Raw genomic sequence first — 18,658 nt, 5'->3', positions numbered from 1 at the left:
CCAAACACATTGCAGACCCCTAAAGAGGGCAGTGTGGCCTCTGGTGCTGATTCACCATTTATTCATCTTGCACCGTCTCTGTAAGCTCTGCCCAGAATTCCCATTGACCACAACCTTCCCTGGCTCTTCTAGACTTGTCAGATTACAGTCTGTTTCAGAAGCTCCATGGGGCAGAAAAACGGCAATCATTATTCACAGAAGCCTGGCACAGTCATTGGTTTGGTGCGTGCCTTCAGACACCAATGATCCCACTATGTGTCCGCTCATGCATTTTTGAGCTGGTCCTTCTTATTACCTGCATCCTTACAACCACCTTGCAAAAGAAGTGTTCTGGGGAAATCATCAGCAGATCTTGCAGCTCAGAGTTGTACGGGCCATCTGGGGTGGTGGCCAGTGGGCTGGCATAGAGGATGTCACAGAAAAGCTTTCTTTACCTGATTAACCTGCCATGGCCCCCGTAGGCTCATTTCCTGGGGAATTCAGCTTGTAGCAGCTCTCACACCTGGGATGTGACCCTAAAGGGCCAGCTCTTTCATCCAGTTGAACAGATGTCCCCAGGACCCTGAATATCCTAAGTGTGAACAGCCTGTACACACACTTCCAGAGGAATGTGCATCATCAGGTGACAGCCGTTTGCCAGCACATCCTCTTCCAGCTGGGGCTTGGGTGGGCATTGCAGAGTCAGCCTCATTTCTCTGGGGGTTCCTGCAGGACCTCTCCAGTTGACCCAGTTTTTCCTTAACTCTGTCTCATTCACCGATTGCCTTACCTTGTGATCAGATACTGAGGATCCAGGGGGTGAAGGATGGGCCTGGTTCCTGTCCACCCTGAACTTGAGACACAGAATTAGGCACAAGTAATTATAACTTTTAATAGATGCTAAAGATAGCCCAGCAGGTAACTACTGTGTCTTCCTGGCAGAGGACTTGTTCCATTTCTTTATGACAATTTGGTTTCTCTGTGCTTTTACCTTTGAAGTGTTCACATTGGGTTCATCCTCAAAGGGTGAATTAATTTCCATAATCCGAGTTCCTTTAATGTGTATCCTCATTTTATAGATAATGATCTTCAAGAGTTGTAGTCTCAAATACCAACTTTGGGCCAGAATGGGAATTTGAACCTCTGTCTGTCCGGCCAAAGGTTTTTCCATGTCCTGGAAGCCAGGTCTATATCTGGAAGCCAGACCAGACAAGTTCCTATTTGTAGAAACTTTTCCAAACACAAAAAAATCCCAGACGTTACATTATCAACCTTCCAGAGGGTAACAGGTTCATAGGTGCTTGTGGACACAGTTTCCCACATGGCACTTGACTTGCAGAGAGGTAGGTGGGTCCAGCTGATCAAGGACCCCTAGTTCTGATAGTAGAAGAGGGAATCAGTGTGGAGAGCTTTGAAGACTTAAAAGTTTTTTCTTGGGCAAATTAAATTACCTTCTTTGAGCCTGTTTGCCCCTCCATAGAATGGTCAGGCAAGTTACTTCCATGCATGGCTAATTTGAAGATTAATTGAAGATAAATTTGAAAGTTGGTTGGAAAGCCAATAAGAATTATGTTTTAACCAAGATTACCCAGGAAGAGGTTATCCAAGCCCTCAAGGCATCCTTGTGGATCCGTGTGGCTCTCCATTTTTTTAAAAAAAAAAAAACCTCAGGAAATGCTTAGCTGGCAGCCATTTGGTGCTAGAAAACAGTATCTGTCCATTCCTAGGTCTCTTCCCACTTCCAGAAGGCCTCACCTGTTGTAGGAAAGCCCACCTGACAAAACTGTCAGGGAATTTGGCCATTCTGCCTTTTGGCCCTGGATGGAGAAGCAAACTGAATGTGGAGGAGCATGGAACGTCACTGTTTGCATCTTGGAAAAGAGCACATTCAAATCCGCCACTCCTTAAGGAAAATAAGGTGCATAAACATGAATCCTATAACAGAGCACGTTGGATTCTTTGCCATCCCTAATGCCGTTACCTGCTCAGCAGCAAGTTCTACCTGAGCACCTGAGAATCCATGAGTACAATTCATAATCCTGCATTTTTTTTAGCAGCAGGATTAAGAACTTTCTGCTCTTTCAACTTTTTAATGAGCAGGCGTCCTGTTTATAAATAACCTGTTTTCCATAATTAAGTTTGCTTTTTACTGATTATTGAGACACAGCTATGCTCAAATATTAATAAAAATATCCTGATAAGTATATACTAGTCAAAACACCAGTCAATTTACTAATAATATACAGATTTCAAGCTGCTTTAGTTCATGGATGTGTTAACTAGTCAACTAAATTCCTTTTAAACTGAAACCCTCTCTGTGATTAGATATACGTCTAAGGGTCAGTGGTGGCAGGGCCTTCAGGTCATGTAGTTTGTCCTTTGTGCTTTGTGGCTGAGGCACAGGCAGCAGCTCTGCAACTTAGCTCTGGCTTCTGGCACCCATGTTTCCGTTGTACTCAGGCACGGAGACCAGGCCATGTGTGCCTGATGGTTCCAGACAAACACACGTCCCCAACGAAGGGGATAATACACAGTTCCAGCTTTGTCAGAAGAAAGTTATAAAATCAGGAAACTCCAAAAATTCCTCCACTGGGGACCTGAACCACCTCCACCTGGGAAGCATCTCCCAGGAAGCCTCATCTCTGTGCACCTGGCTTCTGGCTTCTCATGCTACAGAGCAGTTCCCAGCTCCACCTCCTGCTCCCTGGCTTCCCTGCCTCGCCTCCCACAGTGGTCCTAAAGCTTTGTTCTTGGTTTTAGCTGGAAATGAACTGATTTTGGCTCCTGGCATCAGTTGGTCAATGCGGACAGATCTTAGGAGAGGTTTTACTGTCTGTTCATTCATTTGTGCGTTAGGCCACTCGTTCTTACCCCAGTAAGTGTGAGGTCCTGATGGATTACAGTGAGTGGAGGGGACAGTGATATAGGGATGAGTTTCCAGTTCATGAAAATTAGGGTCCCCAAGAAGGAGCTGGAGAACACTTTAACTGTCCCCAAGTCATTACGTAAAAGTCCTTTGCTATGTAACGCCCCTTTCCCTCCACCCACCTCCACAAGTAAATTGCCATTCTTACACACTGCCTGTGTGGACCTTCATGTGCTATCACTGCATGCCAGAATTTTTTTATGCACTCAAGTCTGTTGAGCACCTACTATATGTTAGGCACCACCCCAGGGGGTAGGGATACAATGACAGGAAAATGACACTTGCCTCTCGGAGCCTAAACCAAAATCAGGTATAAACAAACTCACCATCAAACAAAATAGTGAATAATTGTGTGAGTTCTAAGCAGCGTGTGGTTGGAACACAGAAGGAAGAGTTTAGTGAACTCAGGCAGAGGGATTGCAAAGGACACCCCCAGAGAAAGTGGCTCTTTAGTTAGAGAAAATTCAGTATGGTGTCTTCAAGTTGGAATCTCATTTCTGGCCAACACTGCATCCTTGGGCTCTGTGTAATGAGAGGAGGGAAGAGAGCTGGGGACCAGGTCCTGGGATGTCCCTAGTGCTCACTGGGCCTTCCATCTCAGCTCCTCATCCTTAAGGTGGGGACATTTGGCTCGCCTCTCCAGAGATCCTGCCAGCTCAGATGGCTGTCTTCATGTTTGCTGGCACAGCCCAGGTGGAAGCGGTAAGTCTCATACAACAAGGAACTCATGAATGAGACGTGCTCTTCACACTTCCCACCTGTCGACAATCAGCAGTTTCTACGAGCTCATGCCCGAGTAGTTATTCTTCATCCAGCTTTTAAAAATTGGCGGTTTTTTAAAACGTGCAAATCTAGTGACTTCTATGCAGTTTTATTTGGTATATTATTTTCTGGAGTGGACCACAGGAGAGGGCCCGGAACAACCTGGGCTCCAGAACAGTGTGAGATGTTTGTGGTCATTTTGCATGCCACCTGGTTCCACCAAGCTGATGTTAGGATGGTTCCCAAGGTGATCTCTAGGGTTTCAACTGGAAGTAGATGGCTCCGGTTATTTAAACAATGAATTCAAACTTGTGCTTCCTTGCCTCAATTTGTAGAGAAATCTGTTTGAGAGAAGAGTGTATTTCCTTAGGAATAACTGAAGAATGCAGTCATACATTTGTGTGAACCTGCTAAATAAAGTTAATAAAGCTAAAACCTGCTCTGGGGGGGCGTAGCTCAGTGATAGAGCATTTGCCTAGCATGGGTGAGTCCCTGGGTTCAATCCCTAGCACTGCAAAATAAATAAATAAATAAATAAATAAATAAATAAATAAATAAATAAATAAATAGATAGATAGATAGATAGATAAGATAGATTAGATAGATAGATAGATAGATAGAAAAACTTCTAAATGTTATTTTCAAGGTGCTAGGCACTGTTCTCTGTGCCTTGTAGAGATCCCTGATTTCTTCCTCCCATGAATTTCATATAAGGTAGGTGCTCATAGTACCATCTTGAGAAGGCTGGAGTAGAGAAGGTGTTAGCAACTTCCCCCACTAGTAGGAGGTTCGCTAAATATCCTGACCTGTTGTGTTCACTGTGGTGGGGCCAGCTCAGCCCACAGAGGCAGTCCCCAGGCTTAACACACACTGAAGCAGCAAGTCTGTTTCCCTTTATGACCACCCCTTGGGGGCTGGGCTTTGTGGCTCAGGACCAGTGACACCCAGGCAATGTCAGCTACTATGCATCTGGGTGATGGTAAAGCTCCAAGGTCAGGACCAGCTTGGCTCTTGTACTTTGTGCCACATGAGGGCCACCTCCTGGAGCCTGTTGGCTGAGCTGTTAGGTGGTGGCTTTCAAAGGTCTTAGAGGTTGCTTGTTTACCCTGTGGTATTGAATCCTCCAAGGGCATACCCCAGGTTTCTCTTGGTAGAATCTTGAGTGAAGAATGATCTGTGAATCCCCATGTGGGTATTTGTCATCTGAAGACCAGGAAATGTGAACAGGGGGAGGCATCTATGTGGCACTGATGCTGTGGCTGTCTGCAGAGGCACATTCCTGTTGTGACATTGAAATGCTGCCTGTTTGTCTTGGGAGCATCTTCCCTACTGCACCCAGGTCACCCTCCGAACACCACCACAATGTGATTTATGGTTTCCTAAGGGCCTTTCCCCAAAGACTTGATCCAGTGCATGAAAAAAAATATATGCTTTTGAGAAAGAGGGCCAGTTAGTGGGAGGGTAACTGTGTACAATGCCAGAAATGCCTCTGCACAAAGGATGGTTGGCAGGACAGTTCAAATACAGAGCTTTCTGCTTGCCTATGACACTTCAGGAAATCATCTGTAGGTTAAATGAGATCAGGGTGGTGACTTTCAATGGCTTTAGAGGTTGCTGATTTACCCCTGGCATTGGATCCTCCCAGGGCACACCCCATGTGTCTCTGGGTGAATCCTGAATGAGAACTGTCCTTTATTCTCATATTTAGGAGTTCAAAGTCGTGCCTGCAGCATGAACCTCCTACAGTGGCCCTGAGCGATACGGGTGTGGAGTACAGAGTAGTTAGTATACGCTGTCCCTAGTTGCAGACAACAGAATCCTCTGATGGCCAGTTTGGAGCAATAGCGCACAAACTCTGGTGGAGAGAAACAAGGATGGCCGTGTTGGGATAGCACAGTGGGAGCCAGTGTGGCCAGGGCCAGTGACACCCACGCCCTGGGACTTCTCCCACAGAAACACTATGGCCACTGCCACTGGTCCCCATGCCAGGGCTTGTTAGAAGTCCTCCCCCACGTGTGATTCACTTCCTCTGCCAGGTTTCACCTGAGCACTTCCACTTGGCAGTTTTTAAAAAATGTGCAGATGTAGTGACTTCTTACAGTTTTTATTTGGTATATTATTTTCTGGAGGGGACCACAGGAGAGGAGGCCACCTTGGACATGTAGTGCAGTCTCCCTGGGTGGGCTGAGCCAGTCTGTGGTCTCTGCCACAGTGGGTCACTGGAGAATCCACCTGTGCCCAAACTGAACCTGGGGTGGCCCCTGAAGACTCCAACCCAAGGAAAATTCTAACCTGTGGAACCCTCAGGGCAGCCAGGGTCCCTAAGAAATCCCACCCAGTGCTCATGTCTCCTTCAAAGCAAGACAATTTCCTGTCAGATTCCATAGATGTCCAAATAAGCTCCCAAACCCCAGGGGTCTAAGTTCTGCCAGGCCCAGCAATAAGCAGCACCATCCCAGCCCTGGGCTTGATGGCAGGGAGCGCCAGCCGTCCTGCTCTGCCCACTCAGGCCTCCCCTTTGGTACTGAAGCCAGCTCCTCATCCCAACTCACATCTGTGATTTCTTTCCTGTTCAGTTTAAGAAAACAGGTCTGAAGTCAGATGAGAGCTGGAGGTTCCGGCCTTGTGTCTTTGGAAGGCTTAGCCCCTGATCAACCTCTCTCGTCGTCCTGGGCTTCTTAGCAGAGAGACAGGGCCCTTCTTAGTATGGCTTAGGTTCTCCTCCCTAGCACCGTCTCGCCCCAGCAGGGTGCTCCCAGTTCCTTAATTGGTAAGGTTCTCCTCACTTGTGGGGCTCTTAGGCTTGGTGCAAAGTTTGGAAGATTGTTCTGTTCTCAAGGAGCTGCCCCAGCCTTCCAACCCCCACCCCCAAGACCATGCCAAGGATTTGTTCATGTTTGTGGCATCTCTGCCTCAGCCCATGGTAGCACTTACAACAACTTAAAGTGTTAACAAGTTTTGTGAACTTCTTTTTAACTTGAGGGTATGGGCTGTGTCTTAGTCTGAGGCAGCCCCAGCACCGTGCATGGTGCGTAGAAGACACTTGGGTTCCATCTGTTGAATGAAGGAATGAAATGTTCTGAGGGCTGTCTCCAGGCTTCTGAGAATTGCTAATATTGTGGAAGATTTACATATAAATATAAATTTATGTGTGTACACGTATACATATATACACGTGTGTATACATGTGTATATGGGAAAACATACGTGTGTATATATGTTTATATTTTTCCCCAACAAATGAGGCTAGTATACCTTAGCAGGAGCAAGTCCTATCTATCAGAAACCCTGAACCTGCACTGTGTTGTTGTGGACCTCTCCAGGGAAATGGCAGAGCTGCTCTGATGGCAGGGAGGAGGGGCCTGGGAGAGGATTAACAGATGATCTGGCCTGGACCTCAGGGTGCTGCCTCTCAGAGTGCTTCTGTCACAACAACAGTGAAAGTTGCTACACCTACAGTGACAAAAGAGGGTCTCAAGCCACTCCAAATGTAGGTACCCTGGCCGGTGCTCCCTCCCTGGTGGCACCCCCTGCCCATCAGCCCCCCAGCCTATGCAGATCTGCCTTGGCCTGAGCAGCCTGCTGAGCATCTTCAGTGCAGCTCACAAATACTTGAATCCTTAACATGAAACCCAAGAAAGCCCAGGGCCTTTTGCTAAGGTCACACCTGCTGACTTTCCCCAAGCCCCATTGGCCTGCCCTGGCTCTCGGCTGAGTGGCTCACCTATCCCTCTGTCACGTCGAGTTGTCTGAACTTCGAATCAGCACCATGTGAGCAAAATGCAAATAATACCCAGCCTTATTTTGAACAGATCAATACATGATTTTCCCTTTGTGTATAATGCTTCTGTTTAAAGCAAGGGACGTGTTTGGGTGGCGTCTAGCATAGTTAAGAAGGAAGGAGTTTTCCCAGGCTTAGTACTTCACCCTGTCCCTGGAGCCCCTCTTCACGTCCAGGATAAAGTGAAGCCCCTGCCTTGGTTCTCCTCACCCCACCCACAGGCACATCGTGCACATCGCCCAACCCTTTTGGAGCCCAGCCTGGCCGTCTCTAATCAGTACGTGCGTTAGGAAGATGTCAGGACTTACTGGCTTGCTTAGATTGACAACTGGCTACAGGCTGTGCCCACTTCATTCAAATTACATGGCTATGAGCCTGTGGTCCCACCAGTCGTTACAAGGGATGGATTACCTCCCATAGCAGCAGGCCTACGAGCCGAGCTTGGTAAGCCAAACATACTTCTGTGGACATGGAAGCCCTTCCTGCACATAAGGGCACTGCTACTTCTTGTCAGAGTGTCCCTGAGCTAACTTATTAAAAGATGCTTGAAACAGGAGCTAGTTTGTGTAATGCCAGTTCCATGGAATTCAGTTATAAGGAGCACTCCTCAGCCCAAATGAGAAAGAATGTGCAGCCTCTTGAGGCCTGTAGCTTTCTCTTCTGCCTCTCTGGCTCCCATCACCCCTTCCTCTTTTTTTTAAAGCTTCAGAAGCCAATCTTTCAACCCAAGTTTATATAGAACACCAATAAATAAAACAGCTAACCTCAGAATTGTTCTGGAGAATCGGGAATGGGAACAAGAAGCCCACTCCTCCTCTCCACCCTCCACCCCCTTAGGAAAACTACTGCCCATGTCCATCCTTGCCCTTGGTGCTGGTGGGCATCTGATGGTGGTGGGGTGGTGCACTCGGTGGTGCTGGTGAACTAACTAGCCTTGTTGATCCTGGGTTTACTCATTTATAAAACTGACTGTAATGTCAACCTCCGGGAGCTCGGAGAATGTTAGGTGAACTATTCCCTCTGTGTGCCTGCCAGGCTGTGTGTCCATTTCAGGTTCATTTTTTTTTTTTTTTTTTGTCTAGTCCCAGAGTTGTCTCCTTGCTCTTTCTAGAACTGCTCCAGCCTGGTTCCCCGAGTGGTTCTGTATACACAATGGATTCATCTTCAGATTTGCTTTTATTTGGACTTTAATTTTTTTTTTCCTGTGGTATGTGCTTAGAAAGCAAATTTGGAAAATCCATACAAACAAAAGGAAGATACAAATGAGGGGCTCACCTCCTTAAACAAGCCAGCATTAACATTTTGGTGTATATCCTTCCAGTTTTCCCCCAGTAGTATGTTTGTGTGGAATGTGAAGATGATTGTTTTGGTCTTTCTTGCCAGATCCCACCTTTCACAGCATGCTAGTAGAAACCTGTTGCGAAGGAGGGGAACAGATGTTGCCCATCTTTTCCACCATAACTGTAACATCAAATCTCCCTGTTGCTGTAAACACTCTTCTCAGACGAGGCTTGTAAACTGTACCGTTTTCTGGAAGAATCCCAGTCTTAAACCAGCACTTCTTCCCTCAGCTAACAGTTGCCAAGGCCAAGCCTGAATCTCTCTGCCTTTTATCCACATTAGTCATCATCGCGCTCTCTATTCTAGCGTGGATCTGTGGTTTGGCTTGGCAAAGTTTGGTACATAAAAGGACTTGAAGGAACTTTCTCGACTCTTCCCCTGCTTAGTAAATAACTCTCCCCGCGCTTCCTATCCAAGACCACTCTCTTCTCATCCTCCAGTCCCCACCCGCATCCTGCTTTGCTGCTGTGCCACTACGCGGAACCAGGGGTGGAAAATCAGGAAACTGCAAGGGAATTTATGGGTTTAGATGTAGATAGGGAAGAAATTGTGGGAGGAAAAAAAAACAGCTTAGGAAAAAGGATGCCGGAGCCCAGAGAGGAAAAGGAGGTTCAGAGAAGAAGCTGGAATAATGCAAACTAGAGCTTTCAGAAGGCTGCTAAGGGTCGGTCGCAAACCAGGAAACCAAGAGAAAGGCTCCACTTCCTCCTTTCCTTGGCTCTCTTTTACCCTGTAACGTTTTGCTTCTATGGCCAGAGCTCTTGCTTGTACTGTGGGGCTGGCTCAGTGACATTAGAGGCGAAAAGGGTACCCTGTGGGCTGATCTCCATGTATCACACAGCAGCGATGAGAAAATGCATTCTGAGAGTCGGGTGCCAGCTCAGAAACTTGGAGTGTAACTCACTGGTGAGTGAGAGAGAGGAGACCACAGGCATGGTGTGGTCCCAGGAGGGCTGGTCCTGGGACTGTCCCTATGCAAAAGGGAACTGAAGCCAGGGCCCCCAAAAGTTCTTAATTTCCAGAAGCATTTGGACATTGGTAGGTATATGGATCTGACCAGAGGAAAGTAGAAATGAACCCAGTAAACTTGGGTTTGGAGGTCATGTGAAAAAAAAACTAGAGGATTCCAGCAAAAACCATTTCCGTGGTGCCCGTGGAAGGTGCAGACCCATTTGGATACCCATCCATGATTGAGCGAAGGTTTCTGGGTTTGCTTACCCCAGATGCATCGGCGACTGTGTGATGGAAGTGGCCTCCCAGTGGACTAGTAGGTATCTCTGGGGGTGTGACTTTAAATTGTCAACAGCTTCCACATGGTGTTTATGTCCTTAGCTTTTGGCTTTCAGGGCATTCAGATGAGGTCATCCACTTGGGTCCATTTCCTGAGTGTTGATCATTTTGTGACACAGAGAACAAACAGCTTCTTCTATTCTTAGAGAGAGCCTTCAAGCCTAAATGCTCTCTGCCTGGCTCCAGGCCCATCCCCCCCCTTCCTGCCCAACCACTTTCCCCCAGAAACTTCTCTTTTTTCATTGTGGAAAATTACACATTCACAAACTGTGTTTCTTTCCTCACACAAGCATATTCCCACACACAGACCAATTCTGGAATGATCTCATGGGTGAATCATGCCATTTATCCGGCCGTTTATAGGAGCTGCCTTTACACAAAGATTTTGGTGTAAGCTACATTAAGACCCCCTTCATTGTCTGCCAGTTGCCCTTGTGGGGTGGCTTATCCATGAAGTGCTGAGTGTGAGGGGGCAGGACTTCTAGACCAAAAGCTGCTTTTGATTTCACTTTTTTTTTTTCCCATTTGCTCTGGGCCTTGTCCATTGGCTCTGAACGTTGTTGGTGTGATTCTCTGCTTTGACCCAAGTAAGCAGACCCGATCCAAGATGGCAACTGCACAGCGTCTGAAGGAGCAGGGTGTTAGCCTTCTGTTACTTTGACAAATACTAGATATAATCCATTATCAAGAGGAAACGTTGTGTTGATTCGTGGTTTTAGAAGTTTCAATCCATGGTCTATTAGCCCGCTTGCTTGGGGGGGGGGGGCCTGTGGTGAGGTAGTATATCACGGTGGGAGTGTGTGTTGGTGGAAATTCATGCACCTCATGGCTGGGATGTGAAATAAAGGAAAAGGAAGGGTTGGGGGTCCCACTCTCCCCTCTAAGAACATGCCCCTTGACCTCAGAACTGCCACTAGGCACCACCTCTAAAGCCTCCACCACCTCTCCTTAGCAGTGCCACTGGCTGGGGACCAAGCCTTTAACACATGGGCCTTTGCAGAACATTCCAGATCTGAACTCCAGCAGGCAATAAGTGGGGCTTCTGCAGCTAAGATGAACACTGGTGGAGTTCCAGTGGATGCATAATCTCTTAATTAAAATTAGTGCCCAGTGGTATTTCCTTTCCTAATCCAGCTTTCAAGCTTTGCTTTCTGTGCAGCCAATCTCTGTCTTTATTCTTTTTGAAGGGGCTAGAAATCCTGTTAATATTTAATTGGCTCCTAAATTATTTACACATCAAAGTGTTTGAGCTATTGTTGTCCTTTAAAGAGCAAGTGCCCAGTGGAGCGCCTCGCTGGCATTCCAGGGTCTTAAGCGAGGCCACCATTAGAGAAAATGATCATGGTCAGAAGGCAGGACAACCTCATCTTAGAAGAAGAAAGCCCTGGAAGCCAGTTAATTGGATCACAAACACTTTTTTCCATCTACTTCCCAGGTGTAAAGGATTTAGATCATATTTTCTTTAAAGGAGTAATTCTAGTTCATTAATCATGTTCCCCAAGGAAAGAGCCATAGCTTGAACTTGGTGTTATCTAACAGGGAATCTTGTTTTCCCATCAAGATCAATTCCATGCATTATGTTTCAGTGAGCAGCCAGCTGGGCCTTTGCCAGCATGCCACGAAGAGGAAATGAAAAATCATTCTGCCTTTTATAAAAGATGAAATCAGGAGTTGGCTATTTTATGGTTAATAGTAACCTAGATAATCCCTTTGGGGCACCGAGATATCTAGATTGGCCCTTTGCTTTGATCAGGTGACCCCACAGTGGCAAAATCACATGCATTTTGGGGCTTTATGCTGTGGAGGCAAAGACTTAAGACGGGTCTGGGGATTCCTACCAAGAAGTTACAGGCTTTCAAGGAGAAATGTGTTAAATGAATCATGGGGCCATCCTGTAAAGGATGTTACATCCCCAAAATGAGCCAGCCTGTTTTTCTGTTTCTTGCTTAAGGGTGTAAGTGCTGCTTGGCTCTCTCGCCAAATATACTTTCACCTCTGGTTTTAAGGGCCTCACACCTTCCTTTAGCTCTTCCCTTGTTCCCCATGCAACTACTCCTCTGGGCCAGTTTCAAACATCAGTCTTTGAAAAAAAGGAGAAAATCTTTATGCTGGGTTTCTTTATTGCCTACCACCTCTGCAGAAGTTACCAAGCCTGCATAGAATGGAAAATGAGCTTGTGTAGGGAAGTAAGTCCAAGCTGAAGCATCAATAGGATATGGGAGACAAGAACTAGGACCTTCAGTTGTCCACGGCTGCTTACCAGTGGTTCCGTTAGGGCATCTGCAGAAACGAGATTTCCTTCTATAACCCGACTAATCATAAGCTGTAGACTCTGAACTTTAATAGACACAATTTTGGATGATATCCGTGTATGGCATTTCCTCCTCCATTTTTAAAAGGAAGTGGAATATAAATGTGTTAATTAGCTTTGCATTAGGGTAACAAAATACCTGAGGGAGGGGGGAAACAACTTAAGAGAAGGAAAGATTTATTTTGATTCGAGGGTTCAGTCCACAATCAGTTGGCTCCATGGCTCTGGGTCCGAGGTGAGGAGGAACATCATGGGGAATGAACGCTGCTCAGCTCATGGCAGCTGGGAAACAGGGCTGGGAGTGGAGGAAGTGGCCAGGACAAGCTACACTCTCCCAAGGCATACCCCCAGTAACCTGTTTTCTCCAGTAGACCCTAGTTTCCACCACCTTCCAATAATGCCATCAAATTATTAATCCATCCGTGGACTAATGGACTCATAAGGTCAGAGCCCTCGTGATCCAGTCACCTCCCAAGAGCTCTACCTCCGGACACTGCTGCATTGGGGACCAAGCCTTTAATACACAAGGTTCTGGGGAACACTTCCTATCTAAATCATAACAATAAATTAATATTTGAGCTCTAGATATATCTGGGGGAACGAATAATCTAGACTCTTTAAAGAAGTTGAAAAGTGCAACTTTAATTCGCTTCTATGTCCTTCAGCTCTGTCTCCTGGTACTGGAGTGTTAGTGCTGGCAATGTGAATCAAACAGATATTTTCATTTTCATAACGTTTATTAGAATTCAGAACAGTGATGTTGGGAAACATTGAGATTTTTATCGCTACTCCACTGGGATTTCTGCTGAATTCTTTTTCACTAGAGTGTCTTAAATATTCTTTTTCAATGACTATCCAGTGTTCACAGTTACTGTCTGTAGGCAACACTAACCCTTTAGGCTTCTGAAACCATGGGAAAGCAAAGGCCACTCAAAGCCTGAGCAGTCATCAGTACTATTAGCGGGTACATTGTAAAATTGCTGTCATTATATGGGTCAAATACAGCCAAAGAAGAGCAATTTCCTATGATTTACGTTAATTTCAGGTTACAGTGACATTATTCAGAGCATTTAGCTAAGAGAAAAATTAACCCAGAGTAGTTTATCAGCCTTTTTATGAAAAATGTTTTTCAGATCCTGACAATCTCCCTCTACACAAATTCGACAGTTGAAAAAAGGGAACCCATGTTCATTAGAAATGGTGTCAATGACCTGTTTTGTTTTCTGTGGTGGGACCGAGCACCTATGTGTTCTCTTAGTTTACGCCCACCAAGATGGGAACCCCAAAGCTAGTGACAACCTCTCCCTGAATCCAAGAGAGAAAATGTACAGAAAAGTGTCTGTCCCCCGGCCACCATGAAGCAATCAGTGGTCTAGAGTGGTATGATGGTTGTTATTATGCCAATGGAGTGTTTAAAGTGTGAATGTAGCAGATTCCAGGGTAGTAGATTCAGTGTGCAATAAATTATCATTTTTTAATCTATTTAATATGAACTATTAGTCCCCTTTTGTCAGGACTGAAAGGACTTTCAAATTTATTTATCCTGGGGTATCCTTCCCTCCTCCTCTCCAGGATCATGTGAAGGACCCGGAGGCTCCTGTAATCCCTAGGACTTGGGGAGCACAACCAGTCATTGCTTGCTGGTATTTTCCAGCACTGTCAACACCCCACCGCGCCTACCCCCATTGCTTTGGGCAGGAAAGTCCACTACAGTGTGCCATGTTTGGACTGGGAGCTTCTGTTAAGGCTGGGAGCTCTATTCAAGGATAGTGATGGAGTGCTGAGCATGAGAACCCCACGGTCATTATTTCCCACCCCACTGGGGGAATCCTGCTGGGTCTTGTCTCTAGGACATCTGATAGTCTCTTCAGTGAGCTGGGGCCTATTAGGTAAACATGTCCTGAGGACAACAGACAAAAAAATGGCCAAGCCATTTTGGGGAAGAAAAATTAAGAGACCAGATCAGAATCAGAAATGTGTCATTTGTGACATATTGTCTTGCCATGGGAAGGTACCAACCAGTTCATGGCAGCCTAAGTCCTGACAAGCACTAAGATAATCCAGTATGGTACTTATCATCCACCTGTGGCTGTTTTACATTTCAATTAATTTGCATTATCTGCTTTATCACTGCTGGAACCAAAAGACCTGACAAGAAAAGTTTTAGAGGAAGAAAAGTTTATTTGGGGGCTCACAGTTTCAGAGGTCTCAATTCATAGATGACCAACTTCATTGCTCTGGACCCATGGTAAGGTAGGACATCATGGTGGAACAGTATGGCGGAGGAAAGGAGCACAGAGCTTGGTACCAGGAGGCAGAAAGAGAGAGCTCCACTTAATAAGGACAAAAAGCACATCCCTATGGACCCACCTCCTCCAGCCACACCCTACCTGCCTACAATTAGTACCCAATTCGTTAGGTTAAGGCTCTCATAACCCAATCATTTATACCTCTAATCCTTCTTGCATAGTGGTGAGCTTTTGGAGGACACCTAATATCCAAACCATAACATAAAAATTGGGTTCCTCAAAGGCTGGGGCTGTAGCTCAGTGGTAGAGCACTTGCCTTGCATGTGTGAGGCACTGGGTTTGATTGATCCTCGGCACCACATAAAAATAAATAAAGGTATTGTGAAAAAAAAAATTGGGTTCCTCAGGTAGCTGATCTCTTTCCAAGTTCTCACTTGCCACATGCCCCGTGACTGTCACATGGGACAGCACAGATGGAGTTCTGGTGGACAGTGCTGGTCTGTCTTAGTCTATATGTAATTTCGGGTGCAGTTGAAAGTGGACTCACTGGTCTTCCTTATTTCCTTACGCTTGGCCCCAGCTGCTTAGAAAGTAGAATGACGTTAAGTGAAAAGCCAGTGGGATGTAGTGACTTCAGCAAGTCACACTAATTGTCCAGATCGGTTCCTCTGGGTAGGTGTGGTGGAGCCTCGCCCGATCCTCTTTCATGTCCCCGAGGCCCTTGGACAATCCACTGGGTCTGCAAATCTTTTAAAAAGGGTTTGAGGTTCAGCTCCTGGAGAGAGGACTCTTAGGTTTAAGATGAGCACATAGAGTATATTTTCTATTACAGCTTCATTTCCCTTGAGGGAAGCGCCGAGAAGCAGGGTGTGGGGAGAGCCATGGCTGGTTTGCTTCTATTCACTGGGATCTGTACCTTTAGCTGCAAACAGACAACTGGCCTCCGGGATGAGGCTGTTCCAGGGAAGGCTGTGAGCAAATTGAAGACAAATGAAGAGGGGTTCAATGAAAAAGCACCCATGTTTCATCCCATCTTTATAAACCAGGACGGTGAGACAGACTACTCCTGCTCAGTAAATAAGTCCTTCAGTGTCCTTACCTGTGAGATGCTGTGTAGACAGCCTAGTGCTCCCCTGGGAGTGCTCCTAATTCAGGCTGGCTTTAACATTCTCCTTTCCCTTGGCCTTCTCACCCTGAGAAGATCTTCCCTTCTTTTCTATTAATTTCAGCCCTAAATGACATTCTCTGTGTGGCAAAATGAAAACAAAGAGAAAATTGGAAAGTGGGAAGTTAAGACACACGTTGCTGGGTTCAGCTTTAGCAAAGTCAGAGTGTGTGGAACTATGCCAAGGCCTTTACGGAAACCAAAGCCTGCTTTTCTGTACCAGCACTGCTGCTGTTGGTCCCTCGGTCCCTCCCCACCGTGCGACTTCTGCCTCCTTGCTTTGCTCAAGGTTTTCTTTGTAGGCATTTCTCCCTGTGTGGGTGCTCTGATGTGTTCATGTCTCCATCCTTAATTGCTTTCCAAAGGCTTCTAGAAATTGCCCTGGGTAGCTTAGTAGCAGGCAGAGCAGCAGGTCTTGTAGGTGTGGACAGTACCTGGTGGCCTCACTGAGCCCCGCTGTCCTCTGGCCTGCTGGGTCTTGGCAGCAGCGAGTTGAAGGTGGGCACAGCATGTTTGGGTTTAAATAATCCTCGGCCTCGTAGCCCTCAGGGAGTATGGTCCCTGCCAGAGGGGACACGTGTGGAAGATTTCAGACACATGGAAAAGGGCTTCCTTCTCAGAACGTGTTTAGAGCCCTCATTTGGGTGACTTGCACCTTCTTGAAAACACTGACAATTGTAAGACTTACTGTCCTTTTCTGTCCCTTAAGGGGCAGGTTGGCTGTTTAGAATGACCTGAAGTCTTTTACGCGCATGGGGTATGGGAGGAGGAATGGGAGAAGCGCTGATTAAAGTAAAATAAATAGAAAGAGTGAAGACTTGTGGGATGGGTGGGTTGGTTGCTCTTGTTCTGTGGCTTTGGTGGTGCCATCGCCTCTTGAGGACAGGATTGCTGCACTTGCTGGGTGCCGAGGGTCGGGGGTGTTTACTTTGAAAACTGTCTCAGACCAGACTCTGCATTCTACATAAGATCAGAGACCCAGTCCATCCTTGGAAGGGTACAGATGAGGACAACCTGTTTGTCCTCCAGCTTTGAGAGGGGCGTGCTCTGTTCTCCCCACTCCTACTCTGTCCCTCTCTCTTTCTCCCTGGATACCTTTGGCCAGGAGAGTCTTCCCTTTATGTATGGCTTGTTCTTACTTAGCTTCTCAGTCCCTGAATATGGTCCCTCTGCCCAGGTCACACAGTGAGGAGGCTTTCAGTCTGAGGTGGCTTTCCCTTACCAGCACCCTGTATCATAGAGACAGAGGCTGGGAGACGGTCCCCAAACGAGGCTGCAATTTAGAGTCATCTGGGTCACTTGAAGTGTGGATGCCCAGGTCCTCCCCATATTCTCAGAGGCCCCCGAGTGGCTTTGATGTGCAGCAAGGTTTGAAAAACTCATAAGGAAGGAGGATCATCCTTTGACAAAGCGAGCAGTTGCACATGAGGGTAGTCATGGGGAGCCCATCTCGCATCGCCAAAGCAAAGCAAAGCAAAGGTACTAGAAAGAGCATTGGGCACAAGACTTTTCCCTTCAATGTATTATCCTGGTGGCTTTGGCAAGCCATTTACTTAAACCTCTTTCTTTCCCCCTCTGTAAAATGGGTTGACGATAGTAATGCCTGTCTTGTCCCTACAAGTTTCCTTACGTGTGTGTGTGTGTGTGTGTGTGTGTGTGTGTGTGCAAGTCTTTGAATTGTGTGGCGTTGTGTAAATGCTTGTCGTTTTACTGGGAATTACTCTCTTATAAAGAAGATACTACCTTGTCAGGCTACCTAGAAAACGAGTGAGGGTGACTGTTGTGCCACTCATTCTTTCATTGCCAGCAGTGAAACGGATTCCTGTTTAGGAGATTTACTTCTCTGTCTGGTAAAGGAGAGGTGGCCTCACTAGCTTTAAAAAGAACCCAGCAGCAGGAGCCCCAGAGGCCCAATTGTCCCAGGTGCTCAGAGAGCATTCCCTTGGCTCCTCTGTAACTGACCTTCTCTGAGAATGCAGGGCCCCATGCTGAGGAAGAGGTGACTTTGGTCTCCTCCAGCTTCTGAGCCCAACTCCCATCTGCAGACCTTGTGATCAATTGGATTTCGTTTGTCCATGTAAATGAAATAAAATGGAGTTGCCCCCAGAAAGAACCTTGCTGTGAGGCCCCCAAGGAAGGACACAAGGTCATCCCATCCCATCCCCCAGGACCCACTTGGTCATTTTGTCAGTGTGACTGTGGTGTCTCAGGTAGTAAACATCATCGTAGTTCTTTGGGGTGCACACAAAAGCATTTTTTTCCTTTGGCTTGTACTCCCCAGGGATCTGAAGTTGGATGGAGGGAGGCAGTCAGCAGGCGCCATGAGCTTGAAAGAGATCATTGGTCTTGAAGGTGTGGAGCTGGGTGCTGACGGGAAGGTAAGTCCACCTGGCCCTCAATCACCAGGGGCAGGGAGCAGAGGCAGTAAGACTGAACCTCACTTGTGATGGCGGGAAGCAAGCTCTGGGGGCAGATTCCTGGGCATGTGATACCAGCCCACCCCAGCTCTGCCACTGTGCACATGGAAACCCACCAAGCTGTTTCAATAACCATGTGGTGGAGTCCACTGGGCATGTGTATTTTTCTGTCAGTACTGTTGACAACTGAGTGTGTAACACAAGTACCTCACACACTCTACCCGCCCCCCCACAATGCATGCATATTCCAGGATGAAGTGGCATTTTGAACATATTAACTGGTGATGTAAGCAAGCAACATTCCAGCTATTAGAAAGAAGTTTTTGGCTTCTCATGGTCCCAAGGGGCCAAGAATCCCTCAACCTTAAATGGTTTCAAGCTGGGTTGAAATCTGAGGAGTAAAAGTTGAAAATGAACTTCACCTGCATACACTAGGT

General features: G+C 46.7%; 1 protein-coding gene and 1 long non-coding RNA gene across 3 annotated transcripts in view; one reads left to right on the top strand and one right to left on the bottom strand.

Moving 5' to 3' along the window:
* Positions 1-18,658, bottom strand: part of LOC125617755 — a 57,613-nt gene that overhangs the window by 818 nt on the left and 38,137 nt on the right. The gene's annotated exons all lie outside the window — the stretch shown is intronic.
* Positions 1-18,658, top strand: part of Cables1 (Cdk5 and Abl enzyme substrate 1) — a 109,882-nt gene that overhangs the window by 70,167 nt on the left and 21,057 nt on the right. For both annotated transcript variants that reach the window (XM_015482486.2, XM_048806442.1), the window contains one exon: positions 18,086-18,182. In XM_015482486.2, coding sequence (XP_015337972.1) covers positions 18,086-18,182 — 97 coding nt within the window. The remainder of the gene's footprint in view (positions 1-18,085; positions 18,183-18,658) is intronic.

The sequence above is a fragment of the Marmota marmota genome, unplaced genomic scaffold, assembly GCF_001458135.2.
Source record: "Marmota marmota marmota unplaced genomic scaffold, marMar, whole genome shotgun sequence".
NCBI classification, from domain to species: domain Eukaryota; kingdom Metazoa; phylum Chordata; class Mammalia; order Rodentia; family Sciuridae; genus Marmota; species Marmota marmota.
The sequence above is the reverse complement of the archived record's forward strand: the minus strand, read 5'-3'. Positions and strand labels throughout refer to the sequence as shown.